The sequence below is a fragment of the Oncorhynchus mykiss genome, chromosome 1, assembly GCF_057628025.1.
Source record: "Oncorhynchus mykiss isolate SJ-2025 chromosome 1, ASM5762802v1, whole genome shotgun sequence".
Classification (NCBI taxonomy): domain Eukaryota; kingdom Metazoa; phylum Chordata; class Actinopteri; order Salmoniformes; family Salmonidae; genus Oncorhynchus; species Oncorhynchus mykiss.
In genome coordinates this window covers 44811810-44835458 of record NC_143022.1, presented here as the reverse complement: position 1 = coordinate 44835458, position 23649 = coordinate 44811810, and the positions used below count along the sequence as shown (strand labels likewise).

Below are 23649 nucleotides of genomic sequence, written 5' to 3'. Positions count from 1 at the left end.
TTCATCCATGTTTACATGTATAGTATATCCTACTACCAGTCACGTTTTATGTACAGTATAAACCCACCTCAACCACTCCAGTACCCCTGTACATTGAATAAGATACCTGTATATATTTGCATTCTCGTGTTTCTTCAATATATTGTACTTCTTGTGTTGTTCTATTATCTATATAATCACTGCAATGTTGGGAAAGATCTCTCAAGTAAGAATTTTACTGTACTGTTTTACAGCTGCTGTATCCTGTGCACGTGGCGAATAAACTTGAAACTAGAAATACCTGTCCTACAGGAGAATATAGGAAATCAATGGCCATAGAGGACTTAGGCCTCCATGTGCGCATTTAGATGTGTATCAGAGGTTGAGTGAGGCTAGCCGGGTTTAGCATTGGCTCAGGGGATTTGGTTTGATGGACAGGCTCAAATCAATATAAGAAGAGCTGGAAGAGCTGTATATGATTGGAGGTCAAAAGTAAGACATTGTCCACTTTTAAGAGTGACAACACATGGTCATCTAGCCACTGCCTCTGCATAATGCAAGCCACAGAAAATCACAGTTTAAAGTCTCCTATTTGCATCACAAACTCTGATGAAGGCGAACTACTGTAGACATTATGCATATAATCACAGAGGAGCGATTACGTCATACCACCACTAGAGGTCGCTCACTGACAAATCCAAACACGATTCTTGCCGAATTAACTCAGCTCATAACACAACTTCTCTGGATCATGCAAATCAACTGGGGACTCAAAGGTCTTCTAATTTCCAGTGGTATCAGTGTTTGCTGTTGTACTCCAGGCCTTTCTGACTCATCAAAGAGCTCATTAAAGGTGGGTCTTTGTCTGTGAATACAGATCGGGATGGAACCCACAGGGAGGATGGGAGGATGGTGGGCAGGGAGCAACAGGACTCTCCTAGCCTGTAATCTGCTGCTGCTGCTGCCAATTAAAAGGATGAAACCCTGGGTCTGTCAGGAGCTGGTCTGATAACGACACAGTGAACTGGAGAGATGCTAGTACTACAGTACAAAGAGTGCTAATGAATCAAAACAAATCAAACTTTATTTGTCACGTGCGCCGAATACAACAGGTTACCGTGAAATGCTTACTTACAAGCCCTTAACCAACAGTGCAGTTCAAGAAAGAGTTGGCGCTCTGGTACTAAAGTAAAAAATTATAAAAAAGTAACACAACAAAATAACAATAACAAGGTTATATACATGGGGTACCGAGTCAATGTCCGGGGGTACAGGTTAGTCGAGGTAATTTGTACATGTAGTTAGGGGTGAAGTAGCTATGCATAGATAATAAACAGCAAGTATCAGTAGTGTAAAAAACAAAGGGGGGGTCAATGTAATAGTCCGGGTGGCCATTTGATTAATTGTTCAGCAGTCTTATGACTCCTTGTTCAGCAGTCAGCAGACTCCTTGCTGTCCCCAGTCCAGCTGGCCGTGCTGCTGCTCCAGTTTCAACTGTTCTGCCTGCGGCTATGGAATCCTGACCTGTTCACCGGACGTGCTACCTGTCCCAGACCTATTATAATTTGACCATGCTGGTCATTTATGAACATTTGAACATCTTGGCCATGTTCTGTTATAATCTCCACCCAGCACAGCCAGAAGAGGACTGGCCACCCCTCATAGCCTGGTTCCTCTCTAGTTTTTCCTAGCCACCGTGCTTCTACACCTGCATTGCTTGCTGTTTGGGGTTTTAGGCTGGGTTTCTGTACAGCACTTTGAGATATCAGCTGATGTACGAAGGGCTATATAAATACATTTGATTTGATTTGGGGGTAAAAGCTGTTAAGGAGCCTTTTGGTCCTAGATTTGGCAAATACTTTTGGTCCTAGATTTTGGCAAAAATATTACTGTAAATACTACAGTAATGTCCGCAAAAACACAACAGTCCGCAAACTCTCGTCCGCAAAACCACTACAATGAATACTACAGTAAAATCAGCAAAAGCAGTACAGTAAATACTATAGTATTTATACCGTAGTATACTTAAGCAATAAGGCCTGAAGGGTTGTGGTATATGGCCAATATACCACGGCTAAGGGCTGTTCTTATGTACGACGCAACGCGGAGTGCCTGGATACAGCCCTTAGCCGTGGTATATTGGCCATATACTAAAACCCCTGAGGTGCCTTATTGCTATTATAAACTGGTTACCAACGTAATTAGAGCATTCAAAAAAATGTTTTGTCATACCCATGGTATACGGTCTGATATACCACGGCTTTCAACCAATCAGCGTTCAGGGATCGAAGCACCCAGTTCATAATATATTATAGAAGCCTGTGTGAAAAATCAGAGAGAGAGAGAGAGAGAGAGAACAAGACTGAGAAGAGAAAGAGAGTTGAGGACATACCGGTGGAGAAGCCAGTTTTCTTGTGACACTTGGTGAACTCAATGTTGAAGTAGGTGACCAGGGCATGGATGTAGTCGTTCCTCTGGATCTGAAGGCAGAAGGCTGAAGTGAAGGACAAGTCCTCAGTCTTCACTGTGTAGATATCCACCTCCTGTTGAAGAGAGAGAATAACCACACTGCTCTGTTACATCTACATCTAGCATTGTTAATGCTTATCACATACAGAATCCATAGTGATTGGGGTTCTGTACATGTACATGTACAGATGTAGGATTATATTTTTATCACTCTTTTGTTGCTGAGAATTTTGTGACTTACATAAATTCACTGAAAACCCGTACTAATCACAGTTATATAAACAGTCTTCCACTTTTCATGTACCCTCATTTGGACCAGCTAATAGCCTAACCACTGATCAAGCAAAATTATGTTGCTGCAGGATTTGTTTTGCTGCGAAAATACAGGTCAAATTAAGATTCTACATCGGTAGGCCTAACTCTTCCTCTGTGGGTGGCCATTAAGCAGTGTGCCATGGGAGGCTGGTCAAGTCTTACAGTAAGTATTGTAAGGAGATGAGAGGTGTGAGTGTGTCCAGGTGCAGGTCTTATATGCGTGTCATATGATCTATGTGGCGGTGCCTCTGAGCACTGTGTCCTGTATTATCCCCGAGTCCCTTACTCTCTCTGTCAAGGTTGAAGCCTCTGCTTTCTGCTACTCTGCTCCAACCTCTCCCTTTGGGTTCAAGGTTCACGCAGCTGAAACCAAACCCCAGTACCCCCTCCCCCCAGAGGGACCAGCCAAGGAAACCCCACTATAGGGGGGAGAACGAGGAGAAGATGGGGTCATTTGGCTGGGGAACCAAGGCAGTAACTATTGTCAGGGTACTGTTGTACTGGTGTCCTGCTCCTTTATAGACCTCCCCTGGTTCATATCCCATATTTTAACAGGGTATCTGATGCCTCGTGATTCTGCAGTGAGAGAGAGGAGAGCATATGGTAGTGGAACACAGCTCTCTGTTCTGGTGAGACCCACATAGTTGCAGTGGAAAAATAACTTGTGTGTATCGCGCGATCAGCAGTAAAAAAACAAACAACAAAAGTGCGCAATAACAAAGTCAAGCTCCTGCTACCTTTCGCAAACAAATCCCAGCTTCCATAAGAGTAAAAACTGTTTATTTTGGTCATGCACCACAAACTCCTGAAAGTCATTTTTTTTTTATAGTGCAGGACAACAATTCAATTCAGCTCTCTCTATCTCACTCACAGTAAAGGTAAAGTTCTGAACATGAGGCACTCATTTCATCTTTTTAACAGCCTAAGCTCCTTTTTGCACACTGTCTGTGTACAAGATTAATGACACGATTCATCCTGTAATCCATTTAGAAGACATGCAACAGCTTGTGAGTGGGTTGTTATTTTCAAAGGGGTTTCATTTTACAGGCGCGAAGGACAAATAAGGCACCAGTGTCAAAATCTTGAATATAAAACACTGACTGTTTCAAAGATTATTTCCCTGCTTCCTCTTATTACAGTCTAATGGCTTTAGAACAATAGAAATACATTTGAGTTATGTAACATCGGAACTGAGAAAAAGGGCAGAACAATCCAATCAATAAACGAGATATGAAGGGCACCTCGGACAAACTACACAATTAGCGGTCTAGACATGGGAATAGATGCATAGCATCATGCATGGAACAATCCCTGTACCTAGTAGTGAAGGATGGCCAGCATGTGAAGGATCACGTTACGGTAACATATGGTCTAGTTACAGCTGAGGTCATACAACTCTGAATTGTAATTGGTATGTGGATTGTTTACTGTCCTTTTACTGTAACCCAGTGATCACCAACCGTTCGATCGCGATCTCCATGGCTTTCCTAGTCAGTCAATCACCAAACAAAAAGCACCATTTTTTATTGTATTTGTACTTGATTCAGCTGCACTGCGAGCCAGGTACTCGAAGTGTTCCCATTTTCAACCATTTAATGTCTGAAGGTACAAACTCCGCCTACCCGGCGGGCCCGGAGAGCAAATCAAGTGCAAATAGTCTACGGCTGACCAATGAGATCAAATCACTTTGTCTGCAGCTTCCACGAGCCCACAGCGAAGTTGATAGTCGACTCTAACGTGTGAGATTTGATTTCGAAACTTTAAAACCATAACTAGACAGAGACTGTCAACAAGTACAGCAATATCTGCTGTTTTTATGATTGACTTCATGTTTAAGATTGTATTCAACACTGTCACTTTATTCAACACTTTTATAAGATATAAAACGCGCTCCCCATCCACTCGCGTTACAAAGTGTATCGATAGACTTGCGTTGTTATTAGCGACATGTGTCTTTCCAATATCGAGGAGGATTTCACGTTCCCTGGTCATACGAGTAACAACATGAATTTCTGCGTGAGTCAGAAATAAAGTGTTCCTCGAACTTCGCCATCAGATGGAAGGAGTCAGTCAGAGGAGGGAGGAAGAGCTGAGGGACGGTGAGAGGCAGCCTATCAGCTGCTCTCTTTCAATTTCAATTTAAGGGGCTTCTCAGTCTCACACACACTCCATCTCCCTCCCACTTTCCATCCGCTGAGACTGACCATCACATATAGGCACCATCAGTCACCACTAAAATAAAAAAAACACGCTAATGATTTACATTTATGCCTCACAAGAAGTAATACAACAAATGATCTATTACCAGTACATCACGTATTGAAATATACTTTTAAAATTGGTGTGAGGTTAATAACATTGGCAGGGCAATTCAAGTGTAGCCAATATGCAATTATAATGTATTCAGCCTATAGCCTACTGCAAACCTCATTGATACAGAATGTTTTTTAATAGGTTCATGTTGAATGAGCTTATGTTTTTAAAGTCATGTTTTTTTTTATTTATTCTGAGGGGTAGATGGTTATGTAAATCCCACTCTGCATGAGCCCAGAGACAACGCTGAGTCAGTGCTTTCTGATTAAACTGTAGGCTTTAACACTGCGGGGCCTCAACAAATCCTACCCACATATACAAATCAAATCACATTTTATTGGTCAGGTAAACACATTTTGTAGATGTTATCGCAGGTGCAGTGAAATGTTTATGTTTCTAGCTCAAACAGTGCAGTAATATCTAACAATACACACAAATACAAAAATATCAGAACGAACCATGTCAGTCCGGAATATAAATACAATTCCAGTCAAATGTTTGAACACACCTACTCATTTTACTATTTTCTACATTGTAGAATAATAGTGAGGACATCAAAACTATGAAAAAACACATATGGAATCGTGTAGTAACCAAAAAACTGTTCAACAAAGCCAAATTATTTTATATTTGAGATTCTTTAAGTAGCTACCCTTTGCCTTGACAACAGCTTTGCACACTCCTGGCATTCTCTCAACCTGCTTCATGAGGTAGTCACCTGGAATGCATTTCATTTTTTTCATCACCTTTATTTAACCAGGTAGGCTAGTTGAGAAGTTCTCATTTGCAACTGCGACCTGGCCAAGATAAAGCATAGCAATTCGACACATACAACAACACAGAGTTACACATGGAATAAACAAAACATAGTCAATAATACAGTAGAACAAAAGAAAACAAAAAGTCTATATACAGTGAGTGTAAATGAGGTAAGATAAGGGAGTTAAGGCAATAAATAGGTCATGGTGGCAAAGTAATTACAATATAGCAATTTAAACACTGGAATGGTAGATGTGCAGATTAACAGGTGTGTCTTGTTAAAAGTTAATTTGTGGAATTTCTTTCCTTCATAATGCGTTTCAGCCAATCTGTTGTGTTGTGACAATGTAGGGTTGGTATGCAGAAGATAGCCCTATTTGGTAAATGACCAAGTCCATATTATGACAAGAACAGCTCAAATATTACTTTAACCTGTTAGAGCTCTAGGGGCGCTATTTCATTTTTGGATAAAAAACGTTCCCGTTTTAAGCGCGATATTTTGTCACGAAAAGATGCTCGACTATGCATATTCTTGACAGTTTTGGAAAGAAAACACTCTGAAGTTTCAGAATCTGCAAAGATTTTGTCTGTAAGTGCCCCAGAACTCATTCTACAGGCGAAACCAAGATGATGCATCACCCAGGAATTAGCAGAATTTCTGAAGCTCTGTTTTCCATTCTCTCCTTATATGGCTGTGATTGCGCAACGAATGAGCCTACACTTTCTGTCGTTCGCCCAAGGTCTTAGCAGCATTGTGATGTATTTGTAGGCATATCATTGGAAGATTGACCATAAGAGACTACATTTCCCAAGTGTCCGCCTGGTGTCCTGCGTCGAATTCGGTGCGCAATTGCCAGCTGCTTCCACTTTACCATTTGATTCAGGGGAGAAAGCATGTGTCCAAGAACGATGTATCAATGAAGAGATATGTGAAAAACACCTTGATGATTGATTCTAAACAACGTTTGCCATGTTTTCAGTCGATATTATGGAGTTAATTTGGAAAAAAGTTTGCGTTTTGAGGACTGAATTTATGGATTTTTTTTGGTGGCCAAATGTGATGTATAAAACGGAGCTATTTCTAATACACAAGGAATCTTTTTGGAAAAACTGAGCATCTGCTATCTAACTGAGAGTATCCTCATTGAAAACATCAGAAGTTCTTCAAAGGTAAATGATTTTATTTGAAGGCTTTTATGTTTTTGTTAATGTTGCGTGCTGGATGCTAACGCTAATGCTAACGCTAAATGCTAACGCGAAATGCTAACTCTAGCTAGCTACTTTTACACAAATTATTGTTTTCCTATGGTTGAGAAGCATATTTTGAAAATCTGAGATGACAGTGTTGTTTACAAAAGGCTAAGCTTGAGAGATGGCATATTTATTTCATTTCATTTGCGATTTTCATAAATAGTTAACGTTGTGTTATGCTAATGAGCTTGCTGATAGATTTACACAATCCTGGATACAGGGTTTTTTTCATAGCTAAACGTGACGCAGAAAACGGAGCGATTTGTCCTAAACAAATAATCTTTCAGGAAAAACTGAACATTTGCTATCTGAGAGTCTCCTCATTGAAAACATCTGAAGTTCTTCAAAGGTAAATGATTTTTTTGAATGCTTTTCTGTTTTTTTGTGTAAATGTTGCCAGCTGAATGTTAATGCTAAATGCTACGTTAGCCATCAATACTGTTACACAAATGCTTGTTTTGCAATGGTTGAGAAGCATATTTTGAAAATCTGAGATGACAGTGTTGTTAACAAAAGGCTAAGCTTGAGAGCTAGCATATTTATTTCATTTCATTTGCGATTTTCATGAATAGTTAACGTTGCGTTATGGTAATGAGCTTGAGTCTGTATTCACGAACCCGGATCCGGGATGGGGAGATCAGAAAGGTTAAGACATAAAGGTCAGCCAATCTTTCTTCAAGTGCAGTCACAAAAAACAGCTCAAATAAGTAAAGAGAAATGTTACTTTAAGACATGAAGGTCAGTCAATCCAGAACATTTAAAAAACTTGAAAGTTTCTTCAAATGCAGTCGCAAAAACCATCAAGAGCTATGATGAAACTGGCTCTCATGAGGACCCCACAGGAAATGAAGACCCAGAGTTACCTCTGCTGCAGAGGATAAGTTCATTAGAGTTAACTGCACCTCAGATTGCAGCCCAAATAAATGTTTCACAGAGTTCAAGTAATAGACACAGCTCAACATCAACTGTTCAGAGGAGACTATGTGAATCAGGCCTTCATGGTTGAATTGCTGCAAAGAAACCATTACTAGGACACCAATAAGAAGAAGAGACTTGCTTGGGCCAAAACATACAAGCAATGGACATTAGACTGTTGGAAATCTGTCCTTTGGTCTAATGAGTCCAAATTTGAGATTTTTAGTTCCAACCGCCGTGTCTTTGTGAGCTGCAGAGCAGGTGAACGGATGATCTTTGCATGTGTGGTTCCCAAAAGGAAGCATGGAGGAAGAGACGTGATGGTGTGTGGGTGCTTTGCTGATAACACTGTCTGTGATTTATTCTAGAATTCAAGCCACACTTTACCAGCATGGCTACTGCAGCGATACGCCATCCCATCTGATTTGCGCTTAGTAGGACTATCATTTGTTTTTCAACAGGACAATGACCCAACACACAACTCCAGGCTGTGTAAGGGCTATTTGTCCAAGAAAGAGAGAGATGGAGTGCTGCGTCAGATGACCTGGCCTCCACAATCACCCAACCTCAACCCAATTGAGATGGTTTGAGATGAGTTGGACCGCAGAGCGAAGGAAAAGCAGCAAACAAGTGCTCAGCATATGTGGGAACTCCTTCAAGACTGTTGGAAAAGCATTCCTCATGAAGCTGGTTGAGAGAATGACAAGAATGTGCAAAGCTGTCATCAAGGCAAAGGGTGGCTACTTTGAAGAATCTAAAATCTAAAATATATTTTGATTAGTTAAACACTTTTTTGGTTACTACATTATTCTATATGTGTTATTTCATAGTTTTGATGTCTTCACTATTATTATACAATGTAGAATATAATAAAAATAAAGAAAAACCCTTGAATGAGTACAGTTAAATTCGGAAGTTTACATACACTTAGGTTGGAGTCATTAAAACTAGTTTTTCAACCAAATTTCTTGTTAACATACTATAGTTTTGGCAAGTCAGTTAGGACATCTACTTTGCGCATGACACAAGTAATTTTTCCAACTATTGTTAATAGACAGATTATTTAACTTATAATTCACTGTGTCTTTAACTCCAGTGGGTCAGATGTTTACATACACTAAGTTGAATCTACCTTTAAACAGCTTGGAAAATTCCAGAAAATTATGTCATGGCTATAGAAGCTTCTGATAGGCTAATTGACATCATTTGAGTCAATTGGAGGTGTACCTGTGAATGTATTTCAAGGCTTACCTTCAAACTCAGTGCCTCTTTGCTTGACATCATGGGAAAATAAAAATAAATCAGCCAAGACCTCCACAAAAACATTGTAGACCTCCACAAGTCTGGTTCATCCTTGGGAGCAATTTCTAAACGCCTGAAGGTACCACGTTCATCTGTACAAACAATAGCGCGCAAGTATAAACACCATGTGACCACGCAGCCATCATACCTCTCAAGAAGGAGACGCATTCTGTCTCCTAGAGATGAACGTACTTCGGTGTGAAAAGTGCAAATCAATCCCAGAACAACAGCAAAGGACCTTGATGCTGGAGGAAACAGGTACAAAAGTATCTATATACACAGTAAAATGAGTCCTATATCGACATAACCTGAAACCAGCAAGGAAGAAGCCACTGCTCCAAAACCGCCATAAAAAAAGCCAGACTACGGTTTGCAACTGCACATGGGGACAAAGATCATACTTTTTGGAGAAATGTCCTCTGGTCTGATGAAACAAAAATATAACTTTTTGGCCATAATGACCATCATTATGTTTGGAGAAAAAATGGGGAAGCTTGCAAGCTGAAGAACACCATCCCAATCGTGAAGCACGGGGGTGGCAGCATCATGTTGTGGGGGTACTTTGCTGCAGGAGGGACTGGTGCACTTCACAATATAGATAGCATCATGAGGATGTAAAATTATGTGGATATATTGAAGCAACATCTCAAGACATCAGTCAGGAAGTTAAAGCTCGGTCACAAATGGGTCTTTCAAATGAACAATGACCCCAAGCATACTTCCAAAGATGTGGCAAAATGGCTTAAGGACAACAAAGTCAAGGAATTGGAGTGGCCATCACAAAGCCCTGGTCTCAATCCTATAGAAACTTTGTAGGCAGAACTGAAAAAGTGTGTGCGAGCAAGGAGCTGCCTACAAACCTGACTCAGTTACACCAGCTCTGTCAGGAGTAATGGGCCAAAATTCACCCGACTTATTGTGGGAAGCTTGTGGAAGACTATCGAAATGTTTGACCCAAGTTAAACAATTTAAAGGCAATGCTACCAAATACTAATTGAGTGTATGTCAACTTCTGGCCCACTGGGAATGTGTTGAAAGAAATAAAAGCTGAAAGAAATAATTCTCTCTATTATTATTCTGACATATCACATTCTTAAAATAAAGTGGTGTTCCTAACTGACCTATGACAGGGAATTTTTACGTGGATTAAATGTCAGGAATTGTGAAAACTGAGTTTAAATGTATTTGGCTAATCTGTATGTAAACTTCCGAATTCAACTGTAGATGTGTCCAAACGTTTGACTGTTACTGTATATATATGCATATAATAGTGTCTATGACAGTGTCATGACTGTCCTGTGAGGATCCAGATGGGTCGGATCAGCTTTGCAGTGGATGACCCCTCTCCTTCGTGGGGAGGGTGGGGGGTTGACAATTCACACCCTTTTGTAAATCAAGGATTAGAACTTTTAAGCTATCTCCCTCTCCAAATTCACACAGAAATGTGCCTTTTATCCACAGATGTTTCCCGCCGGGGAATGGTCAGAGGCGACCAAAAGAATAATAATGTCATTTCGGTTGTTATTTTGTGATGTCATTCAAAATGTTATTAAGGAGATACTGTAACTTGAAAAGTAAATACACTATATGTACGAAGTCTCCATCCTTTACGTTGTGTATGAAATATGAAAAATTATTAAAGTGTTTTTTTTAAGAGAGGGATGTGATCTTAGAGACTATAAGAGGAAATTGTTTCTATAACTTTGTACAAGTGAGTAGTCACCGCCCCTTGAGTGAGGTCAGAGAGCGTTTGAGCCTCACGAACCGCCACTTTTGAATGAACTGCATAAAACGGTGGGTTAAGAATGAACATATCAGACCAGAGAGACGTTTTAGCTGCAAATCACGTCCAAAATGGTTTGAAATCTCAACACGAGGTAGAGACAATAACGTCAACTCCCGAACAATCACTGGTATGGCTGATTAGCTGTCCTAAGTAAAGTATCTAGAAAAGAGAATTTAAGTGGGACCATTCTACTACTCTTCAAACCAACGTATTCTACTACTCTCATCACAACTGAGAACCATCGACTACACTGGATAGCCTATCTTCAAGGTAACATCTTCCAGAGCGAGTGGAAGCAGTGTGAGCTCTGTAGTTCTGTTCAGGACTGTACGACAGTTCGCCGGATGCCGGGTGGAAGCAGAGTGAGCTCTGTAGTTCTGTTCAGGACTGTACGACAGTTCGCCGGATGCCGGGTGGAAGTAGAGTGAGCTCTGTAGTTCTGTTCAGGACTGTACGACAGTTCGCTGGATGCCGGGTGGACAATCCAAGGGTTCACCTATTTTTTCCAACCTACACTGTGAATGTTTAATTGATGTATTCAACATAGACAAGAAAAATACAATAGTTTGTGTGTTATTAGTTTAAGCACACTTTGTTTGTCTATTGTTGTGACTAAGATGAAGATCAGATCAAATCTTAGGACTCATTTATGCAGAAATCCAGGTAAGTGAAGTGAAGACATATCTGACCTTGATCAGGCAAGAGTTGGTGACCACATGTTTGGGGTCCACTATGTCCACCAGGGGCTCCTTCATGGCCACGTTACGGATGCAGGTCATGTCAAAGCCATACACATTCTCCCACCCTGTGGAAACACAGCTCATTATGGAACACCTTTGTGGAAGAAGGGATATTACATAAGTCCTCCCTAGAGAGGGAGGAATACATTGTGTCTATCCGATATGGCACCCTAATCCCTATGTAGTTGACCAGGGCCCAAGGACTCTGGTCAAAAGTAGCGGACTAAACAGGGAATTGAGGGCCATTTCAGAATTGAGGGCCATTTTGTATTCGTCCCTCACTAGGTCGGATTTACAGTATTTCATTGCCCTTCTATAGGGTCGGGTAGACAGCTTCCTTAGACTCTGTTGCACTTTGCCAGCTAACCATCACTGCAGTGCAGGGCATGGCAGTAAACAGAGAGATTCTCCTTCTCTTCCCTAATATATTTTCTCCTCAGGCTAACTGATCATAGATTATGCATGGCCACAGTACTTAAAGATGGACTGTCAAATGTTTGTATCATTTTAGATCCCGAAGTGCATCTTTAAGATAGGATAGTGTGTGTGTGTAAGCATCTCTATTGTGTCCCATTAAAGTGGAACCACTTAAGTTTAATGATAGGAGGAGGAAGGAATAATGAGCAGGTCGCACCTCAGCTGTTGATGTGCATTCTCATGCCCTAAAACTGAAGGTCATAGGTCATATTCCTTAAGTATTAAACATAAGAAAATGGACTGAAACAGGAAGGCACTATCTGATTTTCTCCAATAAGAAATGCTAATTTCCATTTTCTGTTGCAAAATGTTTTGCTATGGTATGCCCTAATGAATACAGCCCTTCTCTCATGAAGACAGAACATTATTTTAGAGCACTAAGTGATCCAGCATGCCATCCCTTCCCAAAAGGCATCTACAGTATAAGCATCTGTTTGTTGGAACCAGACTGGGACCAACATGGACAATGTGCCCCAATCGTCTTCTATCTCTTCTCAAAGCTTTCCTTTCCCTAAAACATCCCTCTGCACATGCAGAGAGCGAAACAGCACTAGCTGGACTTCTCTTCAGTGCTCAGTCATGTGGCCTGGGTTTCTGTAAGCCTAAGGAGCTCTGTCTCATGGTGTGTAATTCCCTAGTTGTGGCGGTGTGTATGTGGAGTGGGTGTGTGTATTGCTTCTGCTTCTTGTCCTCTGTTCTGCTGCCATGGCTCTTGTCTCTGGTCTCTGTGCTGAAATGAAGACGAACAATTCCACCAAATCCTCCAGGAGAGCTTTAGTGTGGGCTAGCACAGAGATGGAGAGGTTTGTTGACCTGTAATATCAGATCAATCACCACTTATGCCTTTGAAAAGTTCAAATGCACCAACACTAATGTGTGTGTGTGTATGTGTGTCTGTGTGTGTGTGTGTGTGTGTGTGTGTGTGTTTCTTTTTTTTGCATGTGCTGCTATGGTTGTTCTACATTCACGGTCTATTAGCGAAGCAGAAACATAAGCCAGGTAAGATCCACCCTGGGAATAGAGAACGAGTTACGGGCAGCAGGACTTATGTGAGGGCCCAGGGCCAACTAAACATACACACACAAACACACTCACAGTGGATTTTGAAGTCCTTGTACTGCCTGTCCTCGATGGCCACCACATACAGTGCAGCACGGTCGGGAAACATCAGACCGCCGGGTTTCTGTGTAAAATATGGGGAGGAAAAAACACCCTGCAATCAATCCTGCACACAAGACATGTCATTTATCAGCTGTGCTGCATGTGAGAAGAACCAAACACCGAGCCAGGTTATGGTTTTCATCCCTGGTTAAGTCTGTGAGGTTTGAGCGTTGTTCGTTCTGCTAGCATGTCTGGTTAATGCATGTGCACGCACACATATGTACACACACACACACACACACACACACACACACACAAACATGCCTACCAGCCACTTGTCTCTTGCAAAGATGACGGTATTGAGCATGGACTCGTAGAAGAGACAGTAGCCCATCCACTCTGAGATGATGATGTCAACCTTCTCCACTGGCAGCTCCACCTCCTCCACCTTGCCCCTGAAGATAGTAATAACTGCAAGACATACCATAACACACCATTACCATGGAGCCAATCATATTAGGTCTATGTGAAGAGTACTGTACATAGGAGGTCAACACCACAGCACAGAACACAATCACTTAGGCTCTGCTTCTAACTCAGTCGGGGTCTCAACTTACTTTCTTAAAGTGTTCTGAACAATTTGAGACCATTGTCAATGTCAAACCAGTTGGAGAACATTCCTAGAACATTACCAATTTCTATTTTATTTTTTTCCAGAAAGTTGTGGGAAGGTTATATGCAAAATAAGCAAAGAACCACATGTTCTACCCAAGCTGTAAGAAACACGGTTCTCAGAAAATGATTTGCTAGCTGGGAAGATACATTCATACAGAAAGATTGTAATCATTAAGCACGTTTCCATCCACAGTTTTTATCAATCAAATTTATTTTATTTATATAGCCCTTCGTACATCAGCTGATATCTCAAAGTGCTGTACAGAAACCCAGCCTAAAACCCCAAACAGCAAGCAATGCAGGTGAAGAAGCACGGTGTAAATGCGTGTGTAAATGCGTGTAAAGTTAGACTGTGTCACGTTCTGACCATCGTTCGTGTGTGTTTTCCTTGTTTTAGTGTTGGTCAGGACGTGAACTGGGTGGGCATTCTATGTTGGATGTCTTGTTTGTCTATTTCTATGTCTGGCCTGATATGGTTCTCAATCAGAGGCAGGTGTTAGTCATTGTCTCTGATTGGGAACCATATTTAGGTAGCCTGGGTTTCACTGTGTGTTTTTGGGGTGATTGTCCTTAGTGTCCTGATGTCATTGTTCTGTGTTAGGTTACACAAGTATAGGCTGTTTCGGTTTTCGTTAAGTTTATTGTTTTGGTAGTGTTTGTGTTTAGTGTGTTACTTCATTAAACATGGATTGCAATAGACACGCCGCATTTTGGTCCGACTCTCCTTCTCATCAAGAAAACCGTTACAGACTGTTCTTATAAAAATGTATTGAGTACTATTGGTCATAGTATGGATATAGTTAGCATGCCAAAAGTTCCCGGATGTCATACTAAATTCGACAAATTTCGAAATATACAAGCAGTGGACAGTATTGCTGTGCTTTTAGGGCCCATAATGCAATTCTTCAAGAAAATGGACATGGCTTCGTAACATTTGCAGATTTGAAGAAAGTCCAATGAGAGATGATACAAATGTAAATACAAAATGTAAATTTTAATTGCTTTAACTAATTATTACAAATGTTAAGAAAATGTTGAGCAATTAAATAAAAAAGTAATTACTTTTCAAATATATTATGTTACATGTTATGTTGGCTGATTATTTGTTAGCTACACTACTAGCCTTAAACTGCGTAGCATATCATTACAGCAGATGCTTGTATGTATGTATATTAGCTAGCTCCCTAATGTTAGGTGGATACTAATACATCAAACTTGCCAGTATATGAACTATTACATAGTTGTGTGTGGTATGTCTGTCTCGAGCCACATACAGTGCATCGCGTGCCGATGAGCCATTTAGGGTTAAACATAGGAATGGACACAAATAATGAAATATCAAATACAGATGGAGGAAAACTTTTATTGATTTGATTATTCACGTCATTCTTAGCTTAGCTAAGTGGTATAGTCGTGGTGCATTCTCAATGGACATTGCTAATGAAGTCGTAAGATGTCTAGCTAGTAATTTCTTATGCTAACAAGCTAGCATAAAGTTGCATAGCAACAGCATCAACTTCCAGTAGACATGCGCTAGTACTCTCAACTGAAAGGATACCGTTCGTTTACAGTATACAAAAATTAACTAATAGTATATAGTATGCAGTATATACTCATTAAGTACACTACTGTTCAAAAGTTTGGGGTCACTTTGAAATGTCTTTGTTTTTGAAAGAAAAGCCATTTTTTGGTCCATTAAAATAACATAAAATTGGTCAGAAACACAGTGTAGACGTGTTGTAAATGACTATTATAGCTGGAAACGGCAGATTTTTTTATGGAATATCTACATAGGCGTACAGAGGCCCATTATCAGTAACCATCACTCCTGTGTTCCAATGGCACGTTGTGTTAGCTAATCCAAGTTTATCATTTTAAAAGGCTAATTGATCATTAGAAAACCCTTTTGCAATTATGTTAGCACAGCTGAAAACTGTTGTTCTGATTAAAGAAGCAATAAAACTGGACTTTAACTTTAGACTAGTTGAATATCTGGAGCATCAGCATTTTTGGGTTTGATTACACGCTCAAAATGGCCAGAAACAAAGACCTTTCTTCTGAAACTCGTCAGTCTATTCTTGTTCTGAGAAATGAAGGCTATTCCATGTGAAAAATTGCCAAGAAACTGAATATCTCGTACAACGCTGTGTACTACTCCCTTCACAGAACAGTGCAAACTGGCTTTAACCAGAATAGAAGTAGAGTGGGAGGCCCCGGCGCACAACTGAGCAAGATGACATGTACATTAGTGTCTAGTTTGAGAAACAGACGCGTTACAAGCCCTCAACTGGCAGCTTCAACGTTAACAGTGAAGAGGCGACTCCAGGATGCTGGCCTTCTAGGCAGAGTTGCAAAGAAAAAGCCATATCTCAGACTGGCCAATAAAAAGAAAAGATTAAGATGGGCAAAAAAACACAGACACTGGACAGAGGAACTCTGCCTAGAAGTCCAAGATCCTTCACTGTTGACGTTGAGACTTGTGTTTTGTGGGTAATATTTAATGAAGCTGCCAGTAAGGGAAGGGAGAAGCCTCAGGAGGAAGCCAGGAAGGAGGAAGAGGCCAGAAAAGGCCAGAAAAGCACCTGGAATGCATTTCAATTAACAGGTGTGCCTTGTTAAAAGTTAATTTGTGGATCTTTTTTCCTTCTTAATGCGTTTCAGCCAATCAGTTGTGTTGTGAAGAGGTAGGGTTGGTATGCAGAAGATAGCCCTATTTGGTAAAAGACCAAGTCCATATTATGGCAAGAACAGCTCAAATAAGCAAAGAGAAATGGCAGTCCATCACTATTTTAAGACATGAAGGTCAGTGGGCCAGCAGGAACACCCATGTGAATTGCTCCTGCAGGGGGAGCTATACCGGTCTCTTCTAAACCCTCACCCTCTATAACCCTAAACCTTAACCCTTAACCCTAAACCTTAACCCTAAACCTTAACCCTAAACCTAACCCAACTCAATTTCAATGTAGGAAGTACACTGAAATTCAAATTCTGATTTTTTCTCATTGTTGGCAATGAGGAAATTTAGAATTGATATTGGAATTTCAGTTTACTTCCTGAATTGGCTGAATTGAACCAACCATAACTCTAATCCAGGGTTTTCTAAACTTGGTCCTCGGGACCCCAGGGGGTGCCGTTTTTTGTTTTTTTTGCCCTAGCACTACACAGCTGATTCAAATAATCAACTAATCAACAAGCTTTGATCATTTGAATCAGCTGTGTAGGAAACTCTGCTCTAACCCTTTACCCGAAACCACCTAATCATACCAGCTGACCCTTACCCTCTACCCCTAACCCTACACCCCAAATCATTCTAACACCGAGACAAACAACTCTAGCGCACTGTCCAAAATGTATCGCAACAGTTGACAAACAGCAAAAGAACCATCTGTCTTTTTTCACGTTTACCTGAAAGAATCCGTACAGTAAGTGTGCTTGTCCTTGCAAATGACATAAACACAACCTTGTTAGCTCTGATCAAAGCAACGACTCTATCGTTCTCTCATGAAAGCCTCTTACTGAAATGCAAGCCTGTCTGTTTGAATACACACAGATCTATGCAGAGCTCATTTTCTTTTCTCTGGGATAATTAATTGATTGGACATGTATAGCGATTTTGAGACACCCAAACACTTTGCAAATTAAGGGGGAAGCACACCTCATCCACCTCCAATGTGTAGCACCCACTTGGGTGATGCATGGCAACCAATTTGCACCAGAACGCTCACTACACATCATCTATCAGGTGAGGAGTGATATATGCCAATTAGGAATGAGGGGGATGATAATGTGGCAAGGTTGGGAATTTAGCCAGGACACCGGGGATGACACCCTTACTTTTATGATAAGCACCAGGGGATTTTTTGTGACCACAGAGAGTCAGGACACCCGTTTAACATCCCATCCGAAACAGGGCACCCAACACAGGGCAATGTTCCCATCAATGCCTTGGGGTATTGGGATTGGCATTTCAACACCATTTACAGCAGCATCTGGTCTCCCATCCAGGGACTGACCAGGACCTACCTTGCTTTGTTTCAGAGGCAAGCCATCAGTGGGATACAGGGTGGTATGCTGCTGGCATAGTTACCTGTTGAAGTATCCTGTGGTTAGGAAAGCTTTTTCGGGATTATCAAGTCCCCTTTTTGTTCAAGTTGGGCTGAAGTGCTTTTGGGTACGCTTTGACTTTCTCAGTGTATTTGATGTCTGGTAGAGACCAAAATTGTGTAATGCAATAATGGCAAGGAGTTTAGTGTATAACGGGAAACTAGGTGACCCTGGCTACAGCACAGAGATTAAACATCTCTATTCTCTTTACACAACAAGCTATTTCTGTCATTCAGATCAAATCAGACTTTTGGCTACAATGATGACTTGAAGACTGGGCTCTGAAGCAAAACTCCTCCGAGACAAACAAAATGAAGTTCAAATATACTGCACCATATTGCACTGGGAATATTGTTTTAGATGCAAACATTTACCTCTTCTTGAAATTTGATTTTTTTCACATTTGAAGTCCCCTTTCCAGTCATTATGCGCCCTGTCTACACATACAGTAAGCACCACATTATAATGAATGATACTGCCACACTCGAAGGTGTTATGACTGGTTTCATAAAGATGTTATGAATGTCTTATGTATACCCCCTTTAGGTAAAGTGTTACCGATGTGTCACTCTGTTATTGGGCCGTGACGCCATTTTGTCACATACGAACACAAAAGATCTCAGACACACTTTTAGTGGTGAGCGCTCATTACGTCATATACCATATTATGGTATCCCAGTGCCACCTTTCCCTATGTAGAGCCAGCCCTTAGTGTTCTCATGTAAACCAGCTCAGCTGGAGGTTAAAGAAAACAAATCTCACTCTGGCAGAAATTAGTTGGCGACAATCGCTTTTGTCCTCCTACTGGAAGTTATTGAATACAGTTTCTCCAGGAAAGGAAGTATTTGTCAGCATGAAATTAACACTTAGCCCCCCCCCCCCCCCAGGATTGGTCCCAGTTTGCACTCTGTCCTTGGCTTGCCAAAAGCTTTCCAAAACACACTGGAGGTTACAAATGAGCTGGTCCACTCAATTACCCCATCCATATTTATTTAGATCTATTTTGCTGGTGCCACTTTGTTTATGCTGCTATTATTTTGTTAGGGCTTAAATCTCAACTTGGCTAAGCTGTTAGCTGTTGGCTCCCCCCCCTTGGGTTTGAGCTGTGGGGGAGATATTTGTGGGCTATACTCGGCCTTGTCTCAGGATGGTAAGTTGGTGGTTGAAGATATCCCTCTAGTGGTGTGGGGGCTGTGCTTTGGCAAAGTGGGTGGGGTTATATCCTGCCTGTTTGGCCCTGTCTGGGGGTATTGTCGGACGGGGCCATAGTGTCTCCCGACCCCTCCTGTCTCAGCCTCCAGTATTGGGCTAGGGTCAGTCTGTTATTTGGAGTATTTCTCCTGTCTTATCCGGTGTCCTGTGTGAATTTAAGTATGTTCTCTCTAATTATTTCTTTCTTTCTCTCTTTCTGTCTCTCGGAGGACCTGAGCCCTACGACCAAGCCTCAGGATTACCTGGCCTGATGACTCCTTGTTGTTCCCAGTTCACCTGGTTGGGCTGCTGCTCCATTTTCAACTGTTCTGCCTGCAGCTATGGAACCTTGACCTGTTCACCGGACGTGCTACCTGTCCCCGACCTGCTGTTTTCAACTCTCTAGAGACACCAGGAGTGATAGAGATACTCTGAATGATCGGCTATGAAAAGCCAACTGACATTTACTCCTGAGGCGCTGACCTGTTGCACCCTCTATAACCACAGTGATTATTATTATTTGACCCTGCTGGTCATCTATGAACATTTGAACATCTTGGCCATGTTCTGTTATAGTCTCCACCCGGCACGGCCAGAAGAGGACTGGCCACCCCTCATAGCCTAGTTCCTCTCTAGGTTTCTTCCTAGGTTCTGGCCTTTCTAGGGAGTTTTTCCTAGCCACCGTGCTTCTACACCTACATTGCTTGCTGTTTGGGGTTTTAGGCTTGGTTTCTGTACAGCACTTTGTGACATCAGCTGATGTAAGAAGGGCTTTATAAATACATTTGATTTGATTTGATAGCTGAGTGACCATTTTCCATGAATGTGTTGTTGTTCCCCTATAAAATATGACCGTACTACAGATAAGTGAGAATAGAGGTTACCTTCATATTATGTTTTAAATTAACCTATCGCACACAACTTCCCATGTTCTTGGTGTATCCTCCCCTTTCAGAGACTCTGCCACACATCCCTGTTGTACTGCATCTCTGAGGAGAATAGTGAATAGGCACCGTGAATAAGAAAGACCTTCAGCTCTTACCACTGTCCAGGTGGTTAGACTTGATGATTTTCTCAGAGTATTCCGATATACTGGAACATTCAATCTGGGGAAAAAGCAAAACATAAATAATTTCAAACATTTTGCCACTAATACCAGTGATCACCAAAATAAAGAGATGCTTGAACTCATTACGGGACTGAAAAAGGCTTAAGTTAACCCTAAACAGTTCCACTGTGCATCGCACGTGGAGAATGTTTGGATCATAATGGTGGGATATGCCACTCTCTAACTATGTCCAACCAGGTGGGGTCTGAGATGGTAGTTAGCACTGGGAGACCAGAACTTGAAGTGCTCTTAAGTAAAGTTAAAGAAACAAAGAATATATCAGCCTGTCCTTTCCTGTGCCCAGCTGTCAAAGCTGCGTACTTCAGGTAATGGGCCAAGTACAGGTTACTCACAAGCCGCCTGCCCGCAGTCCTACCAATGGAAGCAGGACCCGAAGAACCTTTCACCCACTCACTCTCTCTCTCTCTTATTTCTCTCTCTCTCTCTCTCTCTCTCTCTCTCTCTCTCTCTCTCTCTCTCTCTCCCCCTTTAACACAGACACACTCACAAGGCACACTGACACGAACACACACACACAGAGCACATTAGCACAGCTTGATCTCTGCCTGTATAAAAAAGCAGCTCACCCAATGTCAGTGGTACTCTGCCGTCCTGTCTGGATTTCACAATGGCCACACTTTAGGGGCCCGAGGCCCATAGACTGGAACCCCACCAGGAGCGCCCAACTGCGCTCACTGCACTTCCAATGTGCTTGATTTATTGAACTGACAAAAATGTAGTTTTTATACAATAAAGACATTTTTATATAATGAAGGCTCTCCTCTATCAACTTTAGAGAATTCAATTGAAAGCCTTCACATGAATAAAGCAGGGACACAGTCATGCCGTGCGCACTGGGTCCGCGGTCAAACGACCAGCCCTCATCACTGTCAAACGCTCCCTAAAGCAGGCCTTTCTAATCGACCTGGCCCGGGTATCCGGGATGGATATTGACCTCATTCCATCACTAGAGGATGCCTGGTTATTCTTTAAAAGTGTTTTCCTCACCATCTTAAATAAGCATGCCCCGTTCAAAAAATGTAGAACCAGGAACAGATCTGGTCTGGTTCACTCCAGACCTGACTGCCCTTGACCAGCACAAAAACATCCTGTGGCGTACTGCATTAGCATCAAATAACCCCCGTGATATGCAACTTTTCAGGGAAGTTAGGAACCAATATACACAGGCAGTTAGGAAAGCAAAGGCTAGCTTTTTCAAACAGAAATTTGCATCCTGTAGTACTAACTACAAAAAGTTCTGGGACACTCTAAAGTCCATTGAGAATAAGAGCACCTCCTCCCAGCTGGCCACTGCACTGAGACTAGGAAACACTGTCACCACTGATAAATCCACGATAATTGAGAATTTCAATAAGCATTTTTCTACGGCTGCCCATGTTTTCCACCTGGCTACCCCTACCCCGGTCAACAGCCAAGAACCCCCCACAGCAACTTGCCCAAACCTCCCCATTTCTCCTTCACCCAAATCCAGATAGCTGATGTTCTGAAAGAGCTGCAAAATCTGGACCCCTACAAATCAGCCGGGCTAGACAATCTGGAACCTCTCTTTCTAACATGATCCGCCAAAATTGTGGCAACCCCTATTACTAGCCTGTTCAACCTCTCTTTCCTATCGTCTGAGATCCCCAAAGATTGGATAGCTGCCGCCGTCATCCCCCTCTTCAAAGGGGGAGACACTCTAGACCCAAACTGCTACAGACCTATATCTATCCTAACCTGCCTTTCTAAGGTTTTCGAAAGCCAAGTTAACAAACAGATCACCGATCATATCGAATCCCACCGTACAATCTCCGCTATGCAATCTGGTTTCTGAGCTGGTCTTGGGTGCACCTCAGCCACGCTCAAGGTCCTGAAAAATATCATAACAGCCATCGATAAGAGACAATACTGTGCAGCTGTATTCATCGACCTGGCCAAGGATTTTGACTGTCAATCACCACATTTTTATTGGCAGACTCAATAGCCTTGGTTTCTCAAATGATTGCCTCGCCTGGTTCACCAACTACGTCTCAGATAGAGTTCAGTGTGTCAAATCGGAGGGCCTGTTGTCCGGACCTCTGGCAGTCTCTATGGGGGTGCCAACCCAGTTCTCGGGCCGACTCTTTTCTCTGTATCAATGGATGTCACTCTTGCTGCTGGTGATTCTCTGATCCACCTCTACGCAGATGACACCATTCTGTATACTTCTGGCCCCTCTTTGGACACTGTGTTAACTAACCTCCAGACGAGCTTCAATGCCATACAACTCTCCTTCCGTGGCTTCCAACTGCTCTTAAATGCAAGTAAAACTAAATGCATGCTCTTCAACCGATCGCTGCCCACACCTGCCCGCCCGTACAGCATCACTACTCTGGACGGTTCTGACTTAGAATATGTGGACAACTACAAATACCTAGGTGTCTGGTTAGACTGTAAACTCTCCTTCCAGACTCACATTAAGCATCTCCAATCCAAAATTCTATCTAGAATCGGCCTCCTATTTCATTTACAAAATGACACAGCTCACTGGTCACCATAGCATCACCCACCCGTAGCACACACTCCAGCATGTATATTTCACTGGTCACCCCCAAAGCCAATTCCTCCTTTGGCCGCCTTACCTTCCAGTTCTCTGCTGCCAATGACTGGAACGAACTGCAAAAATCACTGAAGCTGGAGACTCATATCTCCCTCGATAACTTTAAGCGCCAGCTGTCAGAGCAGCTCACAGATCACTGCACCTGTACATAGCCCATCTGTAAATAGCCCATTTAACTACCTCATCCCCATACTGTTACTTATTATATTTATTTTGCTCCTTTGCACCCCATTATCTCTACTTGCACATTCATCTTCTGCACATCTATCACTCCAGTGTTTAATTTCCATATTGTAATTATTTCGCCACTGTGGCCTATTTATTGCCTTACCTCCCTTATCCTACCTCATTTGCACACACTGTATATAGTATTTTTCTATTGTATTATTGACTGTATGTTTGTTTATACCATGTGTAACTCTGTGTTGTTGTTTGTGACACACTGCTTTGCTTTATCTAGGCCAGGTCGCAGTTGTAAATGAGAACTTGTTCTCAACTAGCTTACTTGGCTAAATAAGGTTGAAAAATAATAATAATAATTATATAGCAATCAATATTAAACCTT

The 23649-nt window shown here is 41.8% G+C and overlaps 1 protein-coding gene and 1 long non-coding RNA gene across 3 annotated transcripts in view; one reads left to right on the top strand and one right to left on the bottom strand.

Moving 5' to 3' along the window:
* Positions 1 to 23649, bottom strand: part of prmt8a (protein arginine methyltransferase 8a) — a 39091-nt gene that overhangs the window by 4192 nt on the left and 11250 nt on the right. The window contains exons 4-8 of one of the 2 annotated variants that reach the window (XM_021601811.3): positions 20420 to 20483; positions 13736 to 13878; positions 13402 to 13489; positions 11779 to 11894; positions 2372 to 2522 (exon numbers count right to left, since the gene is read on the bottom strand). In XM_021601811.3, the coding sequence (XP_021457486.1) occupies positions 2372 to 2522; positions 11779 to 11894; positions 13402 to 13489; positions 13736 to 13878; positions 20420 to 20483 (562 nt within the window). Of the gene's footprint in view, positions 1 to 2371; positions 2523 to 11778; positions 11924 to 13401; positions 13490 to 13731; positions 13879 to 20419; positions 20484 to 23649 lie in introns of both variants that reach the window. The other variant, XM_090231826.1, reaches the window with a different exon arrangement.
* The window catches only part of LOC149985512 (uncharacterized), a 114365-nt gene continuing 97606 nt past the window's right edge, over positions 6891 to 23649 (top strand). Inside the window, exons 1-2 of the long non-coding RNA XR_016495206.1 lie at positions 6891 to 7005; positions 7374 to 7435. This is a non-coding gene — a long non-coding RNA (uncharacterized LOC149985512). The remainder of the gene's footprint in view (positions 7006 to 7373; positions 7436 to 23649) is intronic.